This window comes from Erinaceus europaeus, chromosome 16, assembly GCF_950295315.1.
Source record: "Erinaceus europaeus chromosome 16, mEriEur2.1, whole genome shotgun sequence".
In the NCBI taxonomy this organism is placed as follows: domain Eukaryota; kingdom Metazoa; phylum Chordata; class Mammalia; order Eulipotyphla; family Erinaceidae; genus Erinaceus; species Erinaceus europaeus.
Window position 1 is genome coordinate 3,714,006 of NC_080177.1, and position 22,484 is coordinate 3,736,489.

The 22,484-nt window shown below is 48.1% G+C and overlaps 1 protein-coding gene across 3 annotated transcripts in view; it reads left to right on the top strand.

The window, feature by feature from the left end:
- The first annotated feature begins 3,252 nt into the window (after window positions 1-3,252).
- Window positions 3,253-22,484, top strand: part of CLPX (caseinolytic mitochondrial matrix peptidase chaperone subunit X) — a 32,657-nt gene continuing 13,425 nt past the window's right edge. For all 3 annotated transcript variants that reach the window (XM_060174309.1, XM_060174311.1, XM_007532353.3), the window contains exons 1-5: window positions 3,253-3,550; window positions 10,902-11,062; window positions 15,632-15,749; window positions 20,181-20,335; window positions 20,950-21,109. In XM_060174309.1, the coding sequence (XP_060030292.1) occupies window positions 3,472-3,550; window positions 10,902-11,062; window positions 15,632-15,749; window positions 20,181-20,335; window positions 20,950-21,109 (673 nt within the window). In that variant the 5' untranslated portion in view covers window positions 3,253-3,471. The remainder of the gene's footprint in view (window positions 3,551-10,901; window positions 11,063-15,631; window positions 15,750-20,180; window positions 20,336-20,949; window positions 21,110-22,484) is intronic.

Genomic DNA, 22,484 nt, shown 5'->3' on the forward strand with positions numbered 1-22,484 from the left:
GGCTACCCTCCAACTCCAAAGAGTTTCCTCTGGTGCCATGATTCTCCCATATGGTGACAGGACTCCAACCCAAGGCCCTCCTTGCACATGATACGGTACTGACTGTGTAAGCTACCTTCCAGCTCTGAGTTATGCTTCACTGTTTAGCCCAGCTCACCAATGTGGGCTCCCCTCTCCAGGGGCCATGGTAGGTGGCCCTGCCCCACTGAGGCCATGGTTTCATGACCTGAATTCCATACATCCTCCCTCACCAAGCAACTCCTTTACTCTGAAGCTGATCAGAGCACACGCCCTGCCAGGAGTCTATCCGATAGGAATGTAGGTGACTCGACTGTCACCCCCAGCCGGCACAGCTGGTCTGTCAGCTTTAGTCGGCCACGCAGACAGGGCTCCAACGGGAACAAAACCAGTGTTTATCCCCACCTGCATCGGTGAAGCAGGTCTGCAGGTGTCTGTCTCTCTCCCTCTCTATTTCCCCCATCCCTCTCAATTTCTCTCTCTCCTATCCAATTAAGAAAAAAAGGAAAGGGAGTTGGGCAGTAGCACAGGGGGTTAAGCACACGTGGCACGAAGCTTACGGACGGTGTAAGGAGCCCAGTTCGAGGCCCCGGCTCCCCACCTGCAGAGGGGTCACTTCACAGGCGGTGAAGCAGGTCTGCAGGTGTCTGTCTTTCTCTCCCCCTCTCTGTCTTCCCCTCCTCTCTCCATTTCTCTCTGTCCTATCCAACAACAAGGACAGCAATAATAATAACAACAACAATGAATGACAAGGCAACAAAAGGGAAAAAATAGCCTCCAGGAGCAGTGGATTCATAGTGCAGGCACCGAGCCTCAGCAGTCACCCTGGAGGCGATCAATCAATAAAGCAAGAAAACTCACATTTATTTAAAAAATAATAAAATGAACAAGAGGCTGGGCAGTGGTACACGAGGTTAAGCTGCACAAGGATCCCAACAAGAATCCCAGTTCGAGCCTCCAGCTCTGAACCTGCAGAGGGTTCGCTTCATGAGTGGTGAAGCAGGTCTTCAGTTGTCTTTCTCTCTCCCTCTCAATTTCTCTCTGTCCTATACAATTAAAAAAAAAAAGGCCACTAGGAGCAGTGGACTTGTAGTGCAATAACCCCGAAGGCAAATAGGAATAATAATAAGAAAACATTGGGCCAGGTGGTGGCACATCTGGTTGAGCGCACATGTTACAGTGCTCAAGGACCCGGGTTCGAGCACCCGGTTCCCACCTGCAGGGGGAAAGCTTTGCAAGTGGTGAAGCAGTCTCTCTCTTTCTCTCTCCCGCTCTATCTCCCCTATCCTCTCAATTTTTGGCTGTCTCTATCCAATATAGATAATTAAAAATAAATAAATAATAGAAGAAAATATGTAAAAGATACAAAAAAAGAGACCGCGCCTGCCCTCCTAACCCAATGAATTTGCTTTTAAAAAGTTTATTTGGGGGGGGGGCTGGGGAGACAGCATAATAATGGTTATGCAAAAGCTTTTCAAGCCTGAGGCTCTGAGGTTCCAGGTTCAATCCCCAGCCCCACCATAAGCCAGAACTGAGCAGTGTTCTGGAGCCTCTCTCTCCCTCTCTCTCTCTCTCTCTCTCTCTCTCTCTCTCTCCTCTCTGCATTTTTCCTCTGTATCTACTCTTTCTCACTAAAATAAATGAAATAACATATTTTTTAAAAGTTTATTTTGGGCAGGGGTAGATAGCATAATGACTATGCAAAGAGACTCCCATGCCTGAGGCTCCAAAGTCTCAGGTTCAATCCCCCACACCACCATAAACCAGAGCTGAGTAGTGCTCTGGTTAAAAAAAAAAAAAGAAAAATCTTAAAAAGTTGTTTTCTTTTTTACTTTTATTTTCCTATTAGAGTTTTCCATGAGAGAATGTGGGTCAGAGCAGTACATGTAACACTGTGGAATGCAACCAGCGATTGTAGGCATGCAAGCCCTGGGCTCTAACAGTCGAGCTATTTCCACAGTTTTCCATCTGAAGCATTATTGTTGTTGATAATTAATTAATGAGTAATCATTATAATTAATAATAAAATGATAAGCAAGACTTAATAATAAAATAAGTGTTCATCAATTATAAAAATTAATTATTATTATATTATAATTAATGATTAATTATTACGAGAGAGGAAGGACGAGACCAGAGCACTGCTCAACTTTGGCATAAGGTGATGCCAGGAATCGAACCTGCAGTCTCTGGGGCCTCAGACATGCAAGTTGGTGCTCTCACAGACTAACATATCTCTCCAATTCTGAGTTTGAAGAGCGAAATCATTTTTTTAAAAAAATATTTTTTCATATTTTTTTATCTTTACTTATTGGATAGAGACCGTCAGAAGTCAAGAGGAAAGGCGAGGCAGAGATAGAGACAGAAAGACACCTGCAGGGGGTCGGGAGGTAGCGCAGCGGGTTAAGCGCACACGGCTTGAAGTCCAACGACCTCGGTAAGGATCCGGGTTCGAGCCCCCGGCTCCCCACCTGCAGGAGGGTCGCTTCACAGGCAGTGAAGCAGGTCTGCAGGTGTTTGTCTTTCTCTCCCCCCTCTGTCTTCCCCTCCTCTCTCCATTTCTTTCTGTCCTATCCAACAATGAGGACATCAATAACAACAACAACAACAACAACAAAACAAGAATAACAAAAGGGGGGAGCAAATTTTAGAAAAAGACACCTGCAGCCCTGCTTCACCACTCGCAAAGCTTTCCCCCTACAGGTGGGGACCAGGAGGCTCGAACCCAGATCCTTGAGCAACATGTGCCCTCAACTAGGTGCGCCACCACTTGGCCCCTAGAGCGAAGTCTTGAGGGTACTCTCCGGGGACACCTAAGCAGCTGCTACCATTGTGACCTTTGCCGCCATCTACTAAAACTGTCAGTTCTTTGCAACCAATTCAGGACTACAACTCCCGGCGTGCAAAGCTCAATCAGGGAAGAAAACACGACCGCGCTTGAAACTACAGGTCCCGGCATGCAGTGCTCAGGGTCTCTTCCCCCCCCCCCCCCCCCTCTTCTCGCGGCTTAACTCCCAGAGCACTTCCGGCAGGATTGCGCATCTGTGGGGAACTGCCGCCCGTCCGAGAGATCTCATTGGTGCCCAGGGCCCCGCCCCCTAGCCCTCGCCGCACGTCGCAGCACGCACGCCCTCACGCACGCAGACGCCAGCGTGCCTCACGCCCTTTCCTGGGCCTAGGGCGCAGGCGCGCGCACGCTCCCCGGGCGCGGTGGGCGGGGAGGGGAGGGGCCCCGCGGGGAGGGCGGGAGGGGCTCGGTGTCTGCGGGCCTCCGGGCGCACTGCCGCCGCGATCCCGGAGCGCTGAGGGCGAGCGGGCCGGCGTGGCTGCAGAGCCGAGGGCGGGCGGCAGGGCCCGGAACCAAGGCGGCGCGGCCTGTGGTGCGCGTCGGACGGCGGGGAGCGGCCTCACCACGGGCGGGCGGGCGCGCGCTCGGGCCTAGGTCCCGCGGACATGTCCGGCTGCGGCGCTTGTACCTGCGGCGCGGCGGCCGCGCGGCTGCTCTCCTCCGCGCTCGCCTCGGCGAACCGAGGTAACGGGGGCCGGGGGGACGGGCCGCGGACCCCGGGGCGCCCCCCACCCGCGTCCTGACTCGGGGCGCCGGGACATGGCCACTGGGCGGAAGCCCCGGAAGCGGGTGTCCCCGGGTCCCCGGGGACTGTCGCCGGCCTCTGTCGCCTGCTCGGGGGCGGGGGGGGGGCGACGTCTCCAGAGGCGGGTCCGTCGGGTCCCGGGGGGGGGGGTGCGCTCCACCCTGGGGTGGGTGTCCCCGCGGGCCGTGCGACGCCTAAGGTGTCACTGTCATTGTCGCCGCGCCGCCCGGGACGTCAGCGGGGAGGGGGTGCGGCCGGCCGGCCGGGCGGGCGGCGTGGGGGTGCGGTGGCCCGACCTCCGGGGCGGGCTCGGTGACCTTTGACCTGCGGGCGTGCCGGCGACTCTGGGTTCTCAGGAGTCGCACCTCTGCAGGCGGCTGGTGGCCCGGGGGTCCTTGCTGCTGCTGCTGTTGTTTTTATCATCCCCATCACTGTCCCCGCCTGTGGATTCGGTGTCAGGTTTCCCCAAAGCCGCTAACCCAGGCGGCGGCTTTTGTAACGTGACAAATGAAAAGGAGTCGCCGGGACCCGAGCTCCAGGCTCCACCGGTTGGCGGGCCTGGTGCTCGAGCCGGACGGACCCGCGGGCGAATCTGTCTGGTGTCTGTCGGTCCAGGGCCTGGACGTAGAGTCCTGGGGCCTCCGGTGGAAATCTGGGAGCAGAGAAAGTGGCGTCGCACTGGGGCGGGAGGGGAGGGGTGTTGGCTCGACTTCTTGATCTGCTTTCTGCAAAGTGTCATCGGAGATGGACGGTTGTCTGTTTTATTGCTGCTGCTGCTGCTGCTGCTGCTGCTGCTGCTGCTGCTGCTGCTGCTGCTTCTCCTTCTTCTTTTAGGGATTTATTTGATTGATTTATTTTTTTTACATGAAGTGAGAGAACGAACCCAGAGCCCACGGTGGTCTCAAACCGGGGACTTGAGGACCACAGGGTTTCACATCCCACAGCCCGCTCTGCCGGTGGGCTGTTAATCCGGCTGTGCTTTATGCTCTTTGTTTGTTTGTTTGTTTTTAACTCATTTTTATGAGCAAGAACAAAAGAAGTTGGAGATCAGAGCACTGCTCAGCTGGCCATATGGTAGACCAGGGACTGAAACCTGGGGGAGAGAGAGACAGACACGGTGTGCTCTCACACTGAGCTGTCTCCCTGGTGCTATTAATTTTCAACAGTTACTGATTTTAAAATTAAATATATCTTTCATAAGGTAAACGAACACAAGTTAATGACTAATTTAGGAATGGCCTGTCGATCATTTAATATAAGGTTGGCAGAGATTTTGAAAGTACCATTGTTCTTACTGTAAAAGAGAGAAAAAAAACAAAAAACTAAGTCTAAAACTATGAAACAGCTTCCAGTACCATTGTAGAATTTCGTGTTTATACATGACAGTGAAACAGCAAATAGTTTTCCTCGTCTTTTAAAACATGCTTATATAACATGTTTATTTTCCAGAGTCTACAAGTAGAACCCATAAGCCTACAAGGAAGTAGATATTTTCTTTAGGGATAAAAAAAAAAATTAAAAAAAAAAAAACCCTGCAGGGCTGGCAGAAAGCTCCGGGAGGTAGTGTGCTGCTTTGCCATAGGCCCACAATCCTTTGAGTCTGGCCCCTTCTGTCTGAGCAAGTTAAGCTGGAGTAGAGAAAACCCAGCCACAACAAAAACACAATCCAGGAAGGTGATCTTTACTTAGCATTCCTGGAAAGAGAAAGACAAACGAGAAAGAGAAATGTCAGGATAGAGCTTCAGCGAGTTTATTCTTTCAGCGAAGAGAATTCCTGGGCAGAGGGTAGGTAGCAGAATGGTTATGCAAACAGACTCATGCCTGTCTGAGGCTCCAAAGTTTTAGGTTCAAGCACACCACCATAAGCCAGAGCTGAACAGTGCTCTGGTAAAAAAAATAATAATTTCTTCAGAGTGAGCTGGCAAAACAGTTCACTTGGGTAGGGCGCTGCCTCGCCCTGTGCAAGACCCAGGTTCAAGCCCGGCCCACACCACGTTGAAGGACTTCACTCCTATGGAGGAGTGAAGCAGGCCTAGAGGGTGGTGCAGGGTCCCTCTGAGGACCGGGACAGCTTTGCTTCTGCTGGGCCTGTGCCAGGCTTGACCACTGCACGTGTGGCTTGGCAACCTGTTGGTACTGGGCGCTGCACCTGCTTCTGCGGTCACTGGGATGGGTGCCGGCCCTGGGGTGGCTAAGTGAAGACGGGGAGGTGTTCCAACATGTCGGCCCCGTCATGTGCTGCTGGAAGATTTTCTAGCCAGGCTTGATTCATTCTCTCTCTTTTAAGATTTTATTTACCAGTGAGAAAGAGGAGAGAGGGAAAGAACCAGACATCATCACTTTGGTACATGAGCTGCGGGGCACGGAGCTCGGGACCTCATGCTTGAGAGTCCAATGCTTTAGCCACTGCGCCACCTCCCGGACCACTGTTCTTTCTGTCTGGGCTGCTTCCTAGTTGGCCTTTCTCTCTTCTAGCGTGTTTGTTGTCTTCAGAAGCACAGACAAACCTTAGCAGAGTTCAGTCCCTAGCAGCACATGCACCACTTGCTCTCTCCCCCTTTCTCGTTAATTAAGTAAAATCTGGGGGAAAAAAAAATATACACACACACACACACACACACACACACACATATCTCACACATGCACAATTCACCACCCCCAGGCAAGGTTTCCTTCTTCTGCTTCTGACAGTGCCGTAGAGGAAGCTTCCCCTGGTGCTGTAGTATTCCCAGGTGGTGCAGGGCCTTGAACCTGGGCCACTTGCATGGCGTGAGACATGCCCTATAGAGAGAATTCTCCATTAACTCCTAGACTGGAGGGGTTTTTAATTCGTGTTTAGCTCTTTCACTACATCTAAAACATAAGAAAAATGGTTTATTTTCACCAGAGCGGGAACACTGCTCAGCTCTGACTTGCTCTGGGGATTGAACCAGGGACCTCACTTTTCTTTCTACCTGGCATTCAGTTTATCTTTGAAACTAAATCATTTTATGCTTTGGAATAATGCTTAATTTAAAATTAGTATGAAAATCAAATTTTTGGTCACTATTTCTGAATAGTTCTAAAATGGATGTGTGCATTAAGCCTTCACTTAGTAGTTGCTGCACTCCGACTTGAAGCCACACGGCAGTGAAAGCAGGTCCCTGAGAAAGAACATGTCCTTTCACACTAAGGACTCGCCGGGTCCTAAGCTCGTAAGATCTCTTCCTTAAAACAGTTGCTCTAAACCCCCAGTCTTTATTTGTATGGGGAAGCTTTTGTATTGGTTTAACTTTTAACGGTGTTCTGTGGTTGTTGCCAAGAAATCTTTCAAAATGTTACACTATATTTATAGAGGGTTTTTTTTTTCTTTTCTTTCCTCACTTTAAGAGGTTCTTCACTTGGGTTCACAGACCTCCAGTGGGTCCAGGATAGAAGCCATAAGTTCTGTGACCTGTGGCTGCACTGGCCTCCTGCTGACACGTTACCTTCAGGGTGGGTGCAGCACAAGCCCAAGGCCCACCCATTGCAGTCCCCTTCCCCCCCTTTTTTGAACCTCTATCCCCAAAATCACATTTTTAACTTCACATTGCAGTGGAAATTAAATTTACTTCTTTTTTCTCTTTTTACCAGAGCACTGCTCAGCTCTGGCTTATGGTGGAGCAGGGGATTGACCCTGCCTTCAGCTGGCAGCATGCAGACTGGTTTCCCTTCCCTGTGCTGCACAGTGAGTTCTGGGAGGACTTTATATCACTGTCAAGTGATTGGCCATTTAGACTGTTTATCACCCTGTGTGGTTTTTGTTTGTTGGTTTGTTTTTTAGTTTGTTTTGCTTTGCTTTCACCAGAGCACTGCTCCTGTCTGGTTTCTGGTGATGGGGGTGAGGCTGGCACTGAGTCTTGCAGAATCACTATGCTGTCTCCACTGCTGAGTGGGGCTTTGGCTCTCTCTCCTCTCAGTAGATCACTGTTTTGGTTTGTTTGTTTGATTGATTGATTTTTAATATTTATTCCCTTTTGCTGCCCTTGTTTTTTATTGTTGTAGTTATTATTGTTGCCGTCATTGTTGTTGGATAGGACAGAGAAATGCAGGAGGAGAAGACAGACAGAGGGAGAGAAAGACAGACGCCTGCAGACCTGCTCACCACCTGTGAAGCGACTCCCCTGCAGGTGGGGAGCCGGGGGCTCGAACCGGGATCCTTACTCCGGTGCTTGCGCCTCGCACCACCTGCGCTTAACCTGCTGCGCTACCGCCCAACTCCCGATTTGTTTTAAGTAGAGTCTCCATAGTCCTGCCACATTGGCATTTGCCAGAACTGAGTGGTGCTCCGGTTTCTCTCAGAAAAGTAAATGGGTAGTAAATGTTTGAAAACCAGCTGGGCGGCAGCACCGGTGCGACCTTGTTAGGAGCGTATTCAGCCCTTGGAGGCCTGAACTTTGGTTCTCCCGGGGTGGCTCAGCAGGGGTACAGGTGTTGCTGCGTGAAACTCAGGATTTGTTCCTGCGCGCACGTGAGCAGAGCCATGACAACTCTGGCTGGGGAGTTCTTTTTCTCTCACCATCTTTCTTTCAGTCTAAAAATCGATGGTAAAGAACTGCTGGTTTATATTTAAGGCACTGTGTTGTATTAGTTCCCTGCTGAAGCGGCACTGCCATATACTGGACCAGGCGTCCGCCAGGGCCAGCAAAGCAGCCCCTCGGGTTAAAGGCCTAATATGTGCACAGCGTGGCCAGGAGCCATTATCGTCGTGGTGGTTGCGTGGTAGCCTTTGTTTCTGATGTTACTAAGTTATCTAGGATGCAAGACATATCTATTCAAGTCGGCTTTAGAGGGGTCATATTCATTAAGTTTAACCAAAGATTTTATTTGGGGGCCGGGCAGTAGCGCAGCGGGTTACGTGTATGTGGCGCAAAGCGCAAGGGCTGGTGCAAGGATCCCAGTTCGAGCCCCCGGCTCCCCACCTGCAGGGGAGGTCACTTCACTTCACAGTGAAGCAGGTCTGCAGGTGTCTGTCTTTCTCTCCCCCTCTCTGTCTTCCCTCCTCTCTCCATTTCTCTCTGTCCTAGCCAGCAATGACATCAGTAACAACAATAATAATAACCACAACACCGATAAAGAAACAAGGGCAACAAAAGGGGAAAAATAGCCTCCAGGAGCAGTGGATTCGTGGTGCAGGCACCGAGCCCCAGCAATAACCCAGGAGGCAAAAAAAAAAAAAAAAAGATTTTATCTATTAGTGAGAAAGATAAGGGGGAGGGGACCAGACATCATTCTGGTACACATGCTGCTGGGGATTAAATTTGGGACCTCATGCTTGAGATTCCAATGCTTTATCACCTGTGCTGTCTCCACACCTTTTTCCTTTCCCCAGAGCCCCGCTCAGCTCTGGCTGATGGTGGTGCTGGGGATTGTACCTAGGCCCTCTTCTGCTTCAGCTGTGAAAGCCTTTGCAGAACCAGTATGCTGTCTCCCTGGCCCAGTTCACTTATATTTTTGAAGATAATGTTCTTTCAGCTTCTTGTTGCTGATATAACTGGGCAACTTAAAAAAAGTGTTATGGCAAATGGGTAAGAGATTTGAAAGTAGGGTTGTGGTTACAAAGTGTTTTCTGAATAGATATTTTTCTTTAGTGCTCAAGTATTAAAATCTCCATTTTGATGAGTAGGACACAAGCTATTATTACTTAAGAGTAAGGGATAAAAAATAAGAATGAGGACATCAATATCAACAATAGTAACTACAACAACAGTGAAAAACAACAAAGGGCAACAAAAGGGAAAATAAATAAATAAAACTCTTTTAAAAAAAAAGTGAAAAGAGGCCCGGAGCAATAGCATGATGGTCTTGCAAAAGACTTTTCATGCCTGAGGCTTGAAGCTCCCAGGTTCAGTCCCCAGCACCATCGTAAACCAGAGCTGAGCAGTGCTCTGATGTCCTTTATCTCTGTCTCTCACTAAAATAAAACAAATAAAATCTTTATTCTAAAAAAGTGAAAAGAGGGGGCTGGGTGGTAGGGCAGCGGGTTAAGCGTACATAGTGCGGAGCATAAGGACCCACTAAGGATCTCGGTTCGAGCCCCCAGCTCCCCACCTGCGGGGTGTGGGGGTCGCTTCACAGGTAGTGAAGCAAGTCTGCCAGTGTCTGCCCCCCCACCTCCCCCTCCTCTTGGTTTCTCTCTGCCATATCCAACAATAACAGCAATAACAACAGCAATGGGAAAAATACCCACAGGAGCAGGATTTGTAGTGCAGGCCCCAGCAATAACCCTGGGGGAAGAAGTGAAGAGCGCTTGTTCCCGCAGTGTGTGGGGAGCCGGTGTTGACTGGTCGTGTGCGGGGCAGAGCTGTTTGGCCAGCCCAATTTTATTTTTGTGAAGCTTTGGTTGTTTTGACGAGAAAGCAAAAGAAATAGCAGAAAGCATTGCTCAGCTCTGGCACACGTGCTGTCAGGACTCTGACTTGGGTGGGCACGCGTGTCCTGAGCTCTCCTGCATAGTTTTTAAGACTATTTGGGGCAGGCTGACTCAGGTAGATCCCAGGCCTTGCAGGGTGCGAAGGCGGACTCCGTCCCCTTCCCAGGAGTACCAAGGACAGCACCTCGAGGAGGAGTGGTGCCTTCTTCTCCTTGCAGATTGCCCTGAGACATAGAACATGCCCAGGGCAAGCCCTAGCTCCCCGGTTCAGTTCCCGACTCCACCACACGTCTGAGCTGAGCAGTGCTCTGGTGTCTGTCTCCACTCACCGACAGGAGAAATAGCAGCTATGGCATAAAGTCCCGAGTTCAGTCCCTGGCACCCCATGAGCCAGAGTGATGCTGTGGTTCGCTGTCCCTTCCCTCTCTCTCAGGTCAGTCCATAAAATAAGAAATCAGTCCCTTAAGAAAGTTGGTGCATGGGGGCTCTGAGGAGCACGATGCATGCGTGAGCCGCAGGCTCGGCCCGGCACCACGTGAGGAAAGCAGGGACGCCTGGGTTGTGGCCCTGCCGCTGCAGATGTCGCTCCTTCCAACGGGCAAGACCCACGACAGCCCAGGTCAGCCGCGCTGCTGTTGGTAGGAGCAGCCTTGGAGTCGCTTTTGACCTGGCTGGGCTTCCTCGCCTCCGGAGGGTAGAGCAAGAAAAGTTTGTTTGCTTCCTTCCAGAATCTCCCGGAGGCTGGGTCTGGCCTGTCCTTGAGAGGCTTTGCTGCTTTCTCTGCCAGTCACAGCTGTGAAGCTTCCTTCCCACTTAGGGACGTGTCTCGTTAAAGGATTATTGAAGCTTGTTAGTATTTGATGAGTAGACTGATTTTCTATTAATTAATATATTTTCAGGTATTTCTTGTGGCCGTATCCCTATACCAGTTTTAGGAAGATTTGGGACCTTTGAAACTCAGGTTCTACGAAGAGCTCCCTTTAGAACCTTTACAGAAACACCAGCTTACTTTGCCTCAAAAGATGGAATAAATAAAGACGGCTCAGGAGATGGAAACAAGGTAACTGTTTTACCTTTCATTTTGTGTTTCAAAAATTTATTTTCAAAAATTTGAGCCATAATTTTTTTCTTTTTTTTTAACACCAGAGCACTGCACAGCTTTGGCTCATGGTGGTGCAGGGGATTGAACCTGGGACTTCGGAGCCTTAGGCATGAGAATCTCTTTGCATAATCATTATGCTATCTACCCCTGCCCGAGACATAAAATATTTTTATAAAAGTTGTCCATGGGGGCTGGCCGATAGTGCAGCAGGTTAAGTGCACATGGCACGAAGCATAGGGACTGGTCTAAGGATCCTAGTTCGAGCCCCCAGCTCCCCACCTGCAGGGGGGAGGTCACTTCACTGGTGGTGAAGCAGGTCTGCGGGTGTCCATCTATCTCTCCCCATCTCTGTCTTCCTCTTCTCTCTTGATTTCTCTGTCGTATTCAATAACAGTTACAGCAATAACAATAACAGTGACTAACAACAAGGACAACAAAAGGGAAAAAATAGCAAAAAACAAACAAACAAAGTTGTACATAAGGGTGGGGTAGATAGCATAATGGCGGTATGCCCGAGGGTCTTGAGGTCCCAGGTTCAGTCCCCACACGCCCTAAGCCATAGCTGAGCAGTGCCCTGGAAAAAAAATTGTACATAGAAGTTATTTTTTTTTTATTTTTTAGATATTTTATTTGAGAGGACAGACTGAAATTAAGAGCATAAAAGAAATAAAGGAGAGGGGCTGAGTGGTGGCACACTTGGGACCCGGGTTCGAGCCCCCAGTCCCCACCTGCAGGGCGAAAGCTTTGCAAGTGGTGAAGCAGGGCTGCAGGTGTCTCTCTGTCTTTCTCCCTCTCCATCACCCCCTCCCTCTCGATTTCTGGCTGTCTATCCGATAAATAAAGCTAATAAAAATTAAAAAAAAAAAAAAGGAAACAAAAAGAGAGGGAGAGAGAAAGACACCTGCATCACTGCCTCACCTCCCATGAAGCTTCCCCCTTGCAGGTGGGGGATCAGGCTCTTGTCAGGCTCCTAGTGCATGGCAGTGTGAGTGTTCAACCTTGTATGTGCCACCACCCGGCGCTAGTCATGAAAATCTTAATACCCCAAAGTCATGAAGGAGCTCAAGCCATTAAGTCAGCAGGATTGGATTTGGAATAGCTGTCTGCTTGCACGCCACTCAGGAGCATAAGCACCTCCTCACCCTCTGAACGCCTTGGCTGTCTATAGAGCTAGTAGCGGTCTGCTCTTTAGCAAGCAAGTAGCTGTATTTTGTTCTCCAGAGCCCTGCTCAGCTCTGGCTGATGGTGATGCTGGGGATTGAACCTGGGACCTTTGGTGCCAGGCATGAACGTCTTTTTGCAGAACTACTAGGCTATCTCCTTGGGCCTGGGTTAGTTTTATTTATTTATTTATTTTTGCTTGCTGGCTGGCTTGCTGGCTTGTTTTTTTCCCCTCAGAGCACTGCTTAGCTCTGGCGTTAGTTAGGTGGTGCTGGCGATTGAACTCTTTAGTAAGAGAACAACAGGCTAAAGGACTAAAGTGTGTTTAAGCACCATATATAGATGCATAATGCTTTTTAATTTATTTTTAAATATTTATTTCCTTTTGTTGCCCTTGTTGTTTTATTGCTGTTGTTATTGATGCCATCGTTGTTGGATAGGACAGAGAGAAATGGAGAGAAGAGGGGAAGACAGAGGGGGAGAGAAAGACAGACACCTGCAGATCTGATTCACCTCTTGTGAAGCGACTCCCCTGCAGGTGGGGAGCTGGGGACTTGAACCGGCATCCTTACGCTGGTGCTTGCGCTTTGCTACGTGTCGTGTGCTGAACCCACTGCACTACTGCCCGACTCCCGTATAATGCTTCTTTAAACGGAACGTTTTTTAACCTCTGGGGCTTTGTGTGCTTTCATGATTCCACCATTCCCAGTGGACTTTCCCCACCTTTCAGTCACCACAGCTTTGTCTGCTTACCTGCCTGTTCCCCCACCGCCCAGGGGACATGGGGAAGGAGAGAGTTTCCTTTAATGTGGTGAGGGTCCTACTCAAACCCGAGTCATACAGATGGCAATGCAGCAAACTATCCAAGTGAGTTATTTTGCCAGTCCAAATATATTTTCTCCCTTCCCAGCCCACGGTCCAACCCCAGTTTCTGTTGGTAGAGGGGATTGAATTTAAGATTTTGGGACTCTGAAACCTCAAGCATGAGAGTCTTTTTGCATAACCATTATGCTATCTCCCCTGCCCTTCAAATTTTTTTTTTTTTTAACTGAAAATAGGGCCCGAGAGGTGGTGTAGTAGATAAACTGTTAGACTCTCAAGCATGTTCGTCTGTCCCAGGATCAATCCCAGAATTATATATCCTGAGTGAACTCCGGTGCTCTTTCTTCAACCAATAAATCTTAATTTTATCAACCTAGTTTTCTTTTCTTTCTTCTTCTTTTTTTTTTAACTTATTTATTCCCTTTTGTTGCCCTTGTTTTATTGTTGTAGCTATTATTGTTGTCGTTGTTGGATAGGACAGAGAGAAATGGAGAGAGGAGGGGAAGACAGGGAGAGAAAGAGAGATAACTGCAGACCTCCTTCACCGCCTGTGAAGTGACTCCCCTGCAGGTGGGGACCCGGGGGCTCAAACTGGGATCCTTACTCTGATCCTTGCACTTTGTGCCACCTACACTTAACCTTCTGCACTACTGCCCAACTTCCTCTTTCTTTTTTTTCTTTTTTTTAATTTTTAATTTCTTTATTGGGGAATTAATGTTTTATATTCAACAGTAAATACCATAGTTTCTACATGCATAACATTTGCCAGTTTTCCATATAACAATACAACCCCAACTAGGTCCTCTGTCATCCTTCTTGGACCTGTATTCTCCCCACCCACCCACCCCCACCCCAGAGTCTTTTACTTCAGTGCAATACGCCAATTCCAGTTCAGGTTCTACTTGTGTTTTCTTTTCTGATCTTGATTTTCGATTTCTGCCTGAGAGTGAGATCATCCCATATTCATCCTTCTGTTTCTGACTTATTTCACTTAACATGGATTTTTTCAAGGTCCATCCAAGATCGGCTGAAAATGGTGAAATCACCATTTTTGATAGCTGAGTAGTATTCCATTATGTATATATACCACAACTTGCTCAGCCTCTCACTCATCTGTTGTTGGACACTTGGGTTGCTTCCAGGTTTTGGCTATTACAAATTGTGCTGCCAAGAACATATGTGTACACAGATCTATTTGGATTGGTGTGTTCGGTTCCTTAGGCTCTATCCCCAGGAGAGGAATTGCAGGATCACAGGGTAGGTCCATTTCTAGCCTTCTGAGCATTCTCCAGACTGTTCTCCACAGAGGTTGGACCAATTGACATTCCCACCAGCAGTGCAGGAGGGTTCCTTTGACCCCACACCCTCTCCAGCATTTGCTGCTGTTACCTTTTCTGATGTCTGACATTCTCACAGGAGTGAAGTGGTATCTCATTGTTGTCTTTATTTGCATTTCTCTGACAACCAGAGACTTGGAGCATTTTTTCATGTGTTTCTCGGCCTTTTGGATCTCTTCTGTGGTGAATATTCTGCTCGTGTCCTCTCCCCATTTTTGGATGGGGTTATTTGTTGTCTTGCTGTTGAGATTTGCAAGTTCTTTATATATTCTGGTTATTAGCCTCTTGTCTGATGTATGGCATGTTAAGATCTTTTTTTTTAAATTTTTTTTATATTTATTTTTATTTATTTATTCCCTTTTGTTGCCCTTGTTGTTTTATTGTTGTAGTTATTATTGTTGTCATTGTTGTTGGATAGGACAGAGAGAAATGGAGAGGGATGGGGGAAGACAGAGAGAGGAGAGAAAGATAGACACCTGCAGACCTGTTTCACCGCTTGTGAAGCAACACACCTGCAGGTGGGGAGCCAGGGCTTGAACCAGGATCCTTATGCGGGTCCTTGTGCTTTGTGAAGCAACACACCTGCAGGTGGGGAGCCAGGGCTTGAACCAGGATCCTTATGCGGGTCCTTGTGCTTTGTGAAGCAACACACCTGCAGGTGGGGAGCCAGGGCTTGAACCAGGATCCTTATGTGGGTCCTTGTGCTTAGCGCCACCTGCGCTTAACCCGCTGTGCTACAGCCCGACTCCCTGGCTTGTTAAGATCTTCTCCCATTCTGTGAGGGGCCTCATTTTTTTTTTTTTTAAGGTTTTATTTATTATTGAGAGATTGAAAGAACCAGGAAGACATCACTCTGGTACATGTGCTGCCAGGGACTGAACTCAGGACCTCTCTCTCATGCTTGAGGGGCCAATGCTCTAGCCACTTCACTTCCCAGAGCACAGTTCTTGATTTCTTATTAAACATGCTAACACATACCATGTCAAAAAGGAATATTGGTAGATACATGTTTTCTACAGTTGATTTCATTTTTGCAGTAAGTATATCTTTTCACACCTGTGGTATTAGAGATTTTAAAAAGTATACTAAGACCTCCATCTAGGAATTGTAAGTTAAAAAATTACAGACTAAATTGTCTTATCTTTAAAATATGTATAAAATGATTGTCTGAAAATAATAGTCCCTGCTTTTCCTCCTTTACAAACAGAAATCAGTGAGTGAGGGGAACAGCAAGAAGTCCGGCTCTGGGAACTCTGGGAAAGGCGGGAACCAGCTGCGCTGTCCTAAATGTGGCGACTTGTGCACCCACGTCGAGACCTTTGTGTGTGAGTGTTTCTCCAGCGGCCGTTCTTTTCCTTGCCTTTTCGATAAGGAAAGTGGTTTGGGAATCTGTAAATCTTATCCCAAGAGTCGGTGTCTCCTGGAAGCTTTGAGTAACTCATGTTTATGAAATGGTGAAAATCCCCAAGACGGCTAATACTTTGCCCTGTGATGCAAGAGAGAATTTGAAAATAGTCTGCTTCCTTATTATACACATGCGGCTTGTTTCCCAGTTGGATTTTGGGAGCATTTTAAAGTGTGGAGGAATCGGACTCTGTTTTATTGTCTCTTCAGCTACAAGTTGAGCTGCTCATGCAGTCTCTCATGTAAGTCCTTCAGATGCACTGGGCAGATGAGGTAAACCCTCAGTATTGGGAGCATCTGATTATTATCAGCGACTCAAACACCAGGAGAAGGAAGAAGCCAGTGTCGACGTTTGTTACTAGTGTCAGCCACTGTAGAATGCAAGGTGTTGCTTCGCATGTTCTGTTGAAGGAACCATTCCCTCCTTTCCTCCAGGGCTTGTTCAGTACTGACTTAAGTCTCACAGTCATGCCGGCCTTTCTCTACAGACCAGCCACCAAAATTTTGACATTTGGGTTTGATAGAAGCTGCTGTCTCGGACAGTTAGCCGAAGAGAATTCTCTGTGTTCTGACCCAAATACTGAGGCGTTTTGCTGGTTTTAACCACGTGTACATCCCACATATATAATCTTTTAATTTAAAGTTCAAATTTTGGGACTGGCAAGATAGCTCACGTGGATAGTGTACCTGCTTTGACTCGGACAGCCAGCTCAGAAATTGCAGAGATGGCCATGAACCGTCCTTGTGCCCTGCAGGTGCGAGAGGTCACTACGCGTGAGCGACAGCATTTCAAGGCAGGGCCCTCCCTGCTCCATAGAGCTGACCCGCACTGCGTCTCCTGAGAATGAATCCTTTCAGCCTGAGCCCTTGTGTCCAATTACTGGACATTTCCTTCTCCCCAGAAGAACGCGCACGCCGCCCTCAGAACCACTCCCCTCCCCGAGCTCTGGCGGCCCCAAGCCAACCCCTCCCCCAACCAGCAGGTATTTCCACTTGGATTCGTTTAGGCCTCTGTGCTGTAATGTGCACTGGCTGCACCACCTCCCGGCCTGGGTCCTTGAGCATAGTAACGCACGCTCAACCAGGTATGTCACCACCTGGCCCTATTGTGGTTGTTAGTTGACAGGACAGAAAAAATGAGATGGGAAGGGGAGATAGAGGAGAGAGACACCTGCAAACCTATTTTGCCATTTGTGAAGCGTCACCCCTGCAGGTGGGGAGTCGGGGGTCAAACCCAGGTCCTTGTGCATGGTGGTGGGTATGGCACCTCCTGGCCCCAGAGCACACTCTCTGCTGTGCTCAGGGACCTGTGTTGAGGCCCCGCCCCGTCCCCAGCACTGAACGGAACACTGATCACCAAAGGAAGCTTCACAAGTGGCGGGGCCGAGCTGCGGTGTCTTGGCTCGTTTCTCTCCGGAATGGAAAGGGCCTGGCTGGGAGGAAGGGAGCTAGCAGAGGGGGTTCCTGTATCAGCTTTATCAGATCTCACAGAACTTTGGACCTTGTGCAAAAGCATGGAAAATCTTCTTTTAAACAAACCTAGTGGTCCGGGAGGTGGCGCAATAGATAAAACACTAGATTCTCAAGCATGAGGTCTCAAGTTCAATCCCCAGCAGCTCATGTACTGGCTCTTTCTTTTCTTTCCTCCTATCTTCCTCACTAGTAAATAAAGTTTTGTTTTGTTTTTTTCCTTTTACCAGAACACTGATCAGGTCTGCCTGTGGTGGTGTCTGGTGGACAGGGTTGAACTTGGGACTTTGGAGGCTCGGGCATGAGAGTCTCTTTGCAGAACCGTTATCCAATAAATAAAAAATATACACATATATGTATATATGACCTGAAGGAAATTTTGCGAAGATAAGTTTTTGCTGCTGACAAACTCCTTGAATTTGGTGATTGGAAATGGCCCAGCAGTGAAGACTCAGGACACTTGGAAGCATTTCGGGAGGAGGGCGCTGTGGGGCGCTGTTTACCCCGAGCATTGACCCAAGCGAGATGTTTGCCCTTGTTTTTAGGAGTAGGAAATGGTGCATAGCAGGGCTTTTCTCCCTCCCCTTCTTTCTGAAACCATTTTGATAAATAAGTCGGAGTCTTCGAGCCTGGCTGTATGCTGACAGTCCCCTAGTAAGATGGCATCACAGCACCTCAGGGCCTTTCAGCAGCCCTTCCGCACCAGGCACAGGATTTGGCCGTGTCTGCTCCCTTCCCCTTTGACCTCATTGCTGTAGAGAAGTATTTTGCTGTTGGTTCCCGGGCCAGGTTTTCCTGTCACTCTGCCCGAACTGGGTCACAGCCTGATGCTCTGCCCTTCAGTCCTTGCCCTGCGCACTGTCAGGGACACTCCTAAACCGAAGCTTCCACAGAACAATGAAGAGACTACGTGTCTGTCTTTCTGTGAGCAATGGCGAGCATAGTGCTTCTGGGCTTGTGTTTTGTGAAGCAAAAACATGTCATGACTTTTCTGGCAAGCCAGTACTTAGAATAGCTTGATCTTAGGTAAGCAGCTTGAGATGATTAATAAACAAAGCCGGGGCCGTCTCTTCTCATTGGAATTTTGCTGCTAGAACTCTCAGCACATGCATTTCATTGACTTTGTGTTAATGTGGAATCACTTTTTCCTTTCCTTTTTTTTTTTTTTTTTTTTTTTCGATTAGGGGCCCAGGAGGTGGGCAGAGGATAGACCATTGGACTCTCATCTTTTATAAGACAGGCTTTAGTTATTCTGTTAAGATTTAGATGGACAGGTAGATGTATTCTTGCAGGAGAATCCAGATGGTTAAAGCTTCTCTTCCATACCGGTGTGAAAATGGGCTGCATTGCCTCCACCCGCACACACACTGCTTCCTTGGTGTCATCTGCTCTGTTCCCGCCAGCAAGTGTGAGGGATTCTCTACCTGGCCTTGTCTGAGGTGCCTGCATCCCAGGAGAGGAGAATTCGCAGGGGTCAAGAGAGTGTGCATATAAGGAATTAAATCCGTATGACTTAGTAAAGTGTTGGTTTCCTGGTAGCTTTTAAGGTCGAGAAACAGGACTTCTCGTGGAGTTGTGAAAGGTGGGAATGAGGAGGCATTTGGGTGGTTTTCTGTACAGCAAGTCGAGACTGCTTTGACTGCTCATAGATTCGGAAAGAGCCGAGGAATATACCTTTTTATTCTATGTGGAGCCAGGCCTCACGTAGGCATGATCTCGCTGTTCCAGGTCGCTTTTTCACTCAGCAGCACAGGGAAACGTCATAGTACAAGACTTCCTCTGCTGCTATAGGGCCTCCCATGTGGTCCTGGGGCCAAGCGAGGCACATGCCCTAACAGTGAGCTACTTCTCCAGCACCTTTTACATTCTTGGTTTCAAATTGATTTAGCTCTTTTAACTTTTACTAATACTTGAAGTCTTTGTTTTAAAATGTACTAGAGTGAACCCAGAGAGAGCACCTTGATTGAGAAACACGTGGTCCCGACTTTGATCCCTAGCATATGTGCCAGAGTGATGTTCTATCTGCCTTGCTTCCTGACCTCATCCTCTCTCTTATAAATACTTAAAGAAAATTCAAAGGAAAACACTAGGAAGAAATAGATCACTTATACTTGACTTGCACCCCCCCAAAAAAAAAATGGCCACCAAGGTTATCACTTGATGCTCAGAAACCACCTTTCCCGCTGGCTGTTTGTTGTTGTTAGAGGGACAGAGAGGAGAGAGACACTGCCGCTCTGCTCCACTGCTTGCCTCGCTTCTCCCGGCAGGTGGGCTTCAGGAGCTTGGCCAGTCCCCTTGCCCGGGGTGACCTGGCCCTGCTGTGCACAAGGTCTTTCCCCACAGTTGCAGCAGAATAAAAGGTTGCCATTTGTACAGAATAGTAGCATGCTTTTTAATGGTGGTTTTAAAAATTCAGTGAATGTGAAGTTGAAAGAATCTCAGCCAGTTTTTTCTTCTGAAGTTTGTAAAAGAACCTTCAAGAAATGAACCAAGTGGAACTTACTGGGCTCAGCAGTCTTAAGTGCAAAGGAGACTCTTGTGAGTGAACAGGCCTGCTTTTTGTCAACTACGTAGCTGGTCCCCCATTTACAGTGCATTGTTTAAATTTATTTTTTATTCAAGAAAGGAGACATTAACAAAATCATAGGATGGGGGGTACAACTCCCACCACCACCCAATCTCCATATCCCACCCCTCCCCAATAGCTTTCCCATTCTCTAGCCCTCTGGGAGCATGGACCCAGGGTCGTTGTGGGGTGCAGAAGGTGGAAGGTCTGGCTTCTGTAATTGCTTCCCCGCTGAACACGGGTGTTGTACAGTGCATTTTTAAAGTTAGACACAATCTCTTGCCTAGCTCTGCTGATCTTTCTCTCCTTTTTATAGCATCCACCCGTTTCGTGAAGTGTGAAAAGTGCCACCATTTCTTTGTTGTGCTGTCTGAAGCAGACTCAAAGAGAAGCATAGTCAGAGAGCCCGAGTCCGCCGCAGAAGCTGTGAAGTTGGCGTTCCAGCAGAAACCACCTCCTCCCCCCAAGAAGGTACAGGTCTCAGCTCACTCTAACAGGCTTTTTCTCTGAAAGCATTTCCTTACTCCCAGGCCCAAGGATCCTGCTATTGGATGCGCATACAGCATTACTGTCTAACTACCACAGGATCTTACTGGGGACAAGTGTTACTGATAGTTGATGATTGGAGGCTAGCTATGGGGGCCATTTTGTCCCCCCCCCCCCCATAGTTCAGTTATTGTACTCAGAATTAATGAAATGTAGCTGGCTGATTGTTATTTATTTATGTATCAGTTTTTACCCAAGGCATTGCTCTGGCATATGGTGGTGTGGGGGATTGAACCTGGGATCTTAAGCTTCAGGCATGAGGATGTTTGCATACTCATTATGCTGTTTCCTCCGCCCTAGTTGGCAGTCATTCTAGAAGGCCATCCCTAAAGTAGAGCATCTATGGGTTGATTTTTGTTCCCTGGGGTCCCTAAATAATGTGAGCTTCTCATCCCCTTAACTTAGCTGACTATAGTGAAGCAGCCTGAATCTACAAAAAAGAAGACAGTTCCTGGCCGGCATGCCAGGGCCCGCACAGTACAAACTGTGTGTGTATGTTAAGTAGCCTACCTAACTGTTCATGCCTGATGATCTTTCAGATTTATAACTACCTGGACAAATACGTCGTTGGCCAGTCATTTGCTAAGAAGGTGCTCTCAGTCGCTGTGTACAATCACTATAAGAGAATATACAACAACATCCCAGCTAACATGAGGCAACAAGCAGAGGTTGAGAAGCCGACATCGTTAACACCAAGAGGTTAGTGTTTTCACAACTGAGCCCAGCAGAGCTTCCTCTACATGGAGGTGATCTTATCGGAACTCCGTGCTTCTGGCTTGAAAGACTTCTTGAAAGGTGGTGTGTGCATGCTACAGTGTTCAAGGATCCAGGTTCAAGCCTCTGGCCTCCACCTTTAGGGAGGAAACTTCACAAGCGGTGAAGCAGGTCTGCAGATAATCTCCCTTTCTTTTCTTTTCTTTTTTTTTTTTTTTTTTAATTTCTTTATTGGGGAATTTTACATTCAACAGTAAATACAATAGTTTGTTCGTGCATAACATTCCCCAGTTTCCCATTTAACAATACAACCCCCACTATGTCATTCATCATCCTTCATGGACCAATCTCCCTTTCTGTCTCCCCTTCCCTTTCAGTATCCATCTCTATTCAATAGGAAAAAATGTTTGTTTTTTTTTTAAAAGAGAGAAATTAAAAATGTTTTCTCAGCATAGCACAACATTTCCAAAAGGCATTTTGGTAGCTTGGAAACAAAATTAAAGAACAGTGGGGGGAGGGGCTGCAGGTGTTTTTGCTCTCCAGCTCTAGCTCACTCTCTCCTGTCAACTGGGGGGGGGCAACCATGAAAGAATGGTGCCTGGGAGCTGCCTGGGAGCGGTGCATTCATAGAGCTCCCAGCAAAACCTGGAGCAGTGGGTTCATAGAGCATGCACTGCGCTCCAGCAAAACCCTGGAGGGAATGAGAAGTTGCAGAGTGTTAGTAGAAAGCCGTGACTCTGTTTACTGCAGTGCAGCATTTCTCTAGTTTAAAGCTCTGGCTTTGCCACATGTCGGAGTGGTTTAAGACTCATCATTCCTGCCTTTTTTTTTTTAAGTAATTTTACTTTTATTTATTTTTTTAATGATCTTTATTTATTGGATAGAGACAGCCAGAAATCAAGAGGGAAGGGGGTGACAGAGAAGGGAGAGAGACAGACAGACACCTGCAGCCCTGCTTCATCACTTGCAAAGATTTCCCCCTGCAGGTGGGGACCAGGGGCTCAAACCCGCGTCCTTGCACATTGTAATACTTGGGCTTAACCAGGTGTGCCACCACCACCCCCCCCTTTTTATGAGAGATACAGAGAGAGGGGAGAGAGGCCAGAGCACTGCTTAGCTCTAGCTGATGGTAGTGCTGGGGATTGAAACTGGGACCTTGGAGCCTCAGGCTGAAAGTCTCTTTGCATAACCATTATGCTGTCTCCCAATCCCACTGAATTTTTTTTTTTAATAGATATATACCAGCTTCATGTATGACAGTTGTATGTGTGGACAGCCATTATTAGGAATACAGAGAGAAAGGCCCCGGGTGGTGGCGCACCTGGTTGAGCACACACATTATAGTGCACAAGGACCTGGG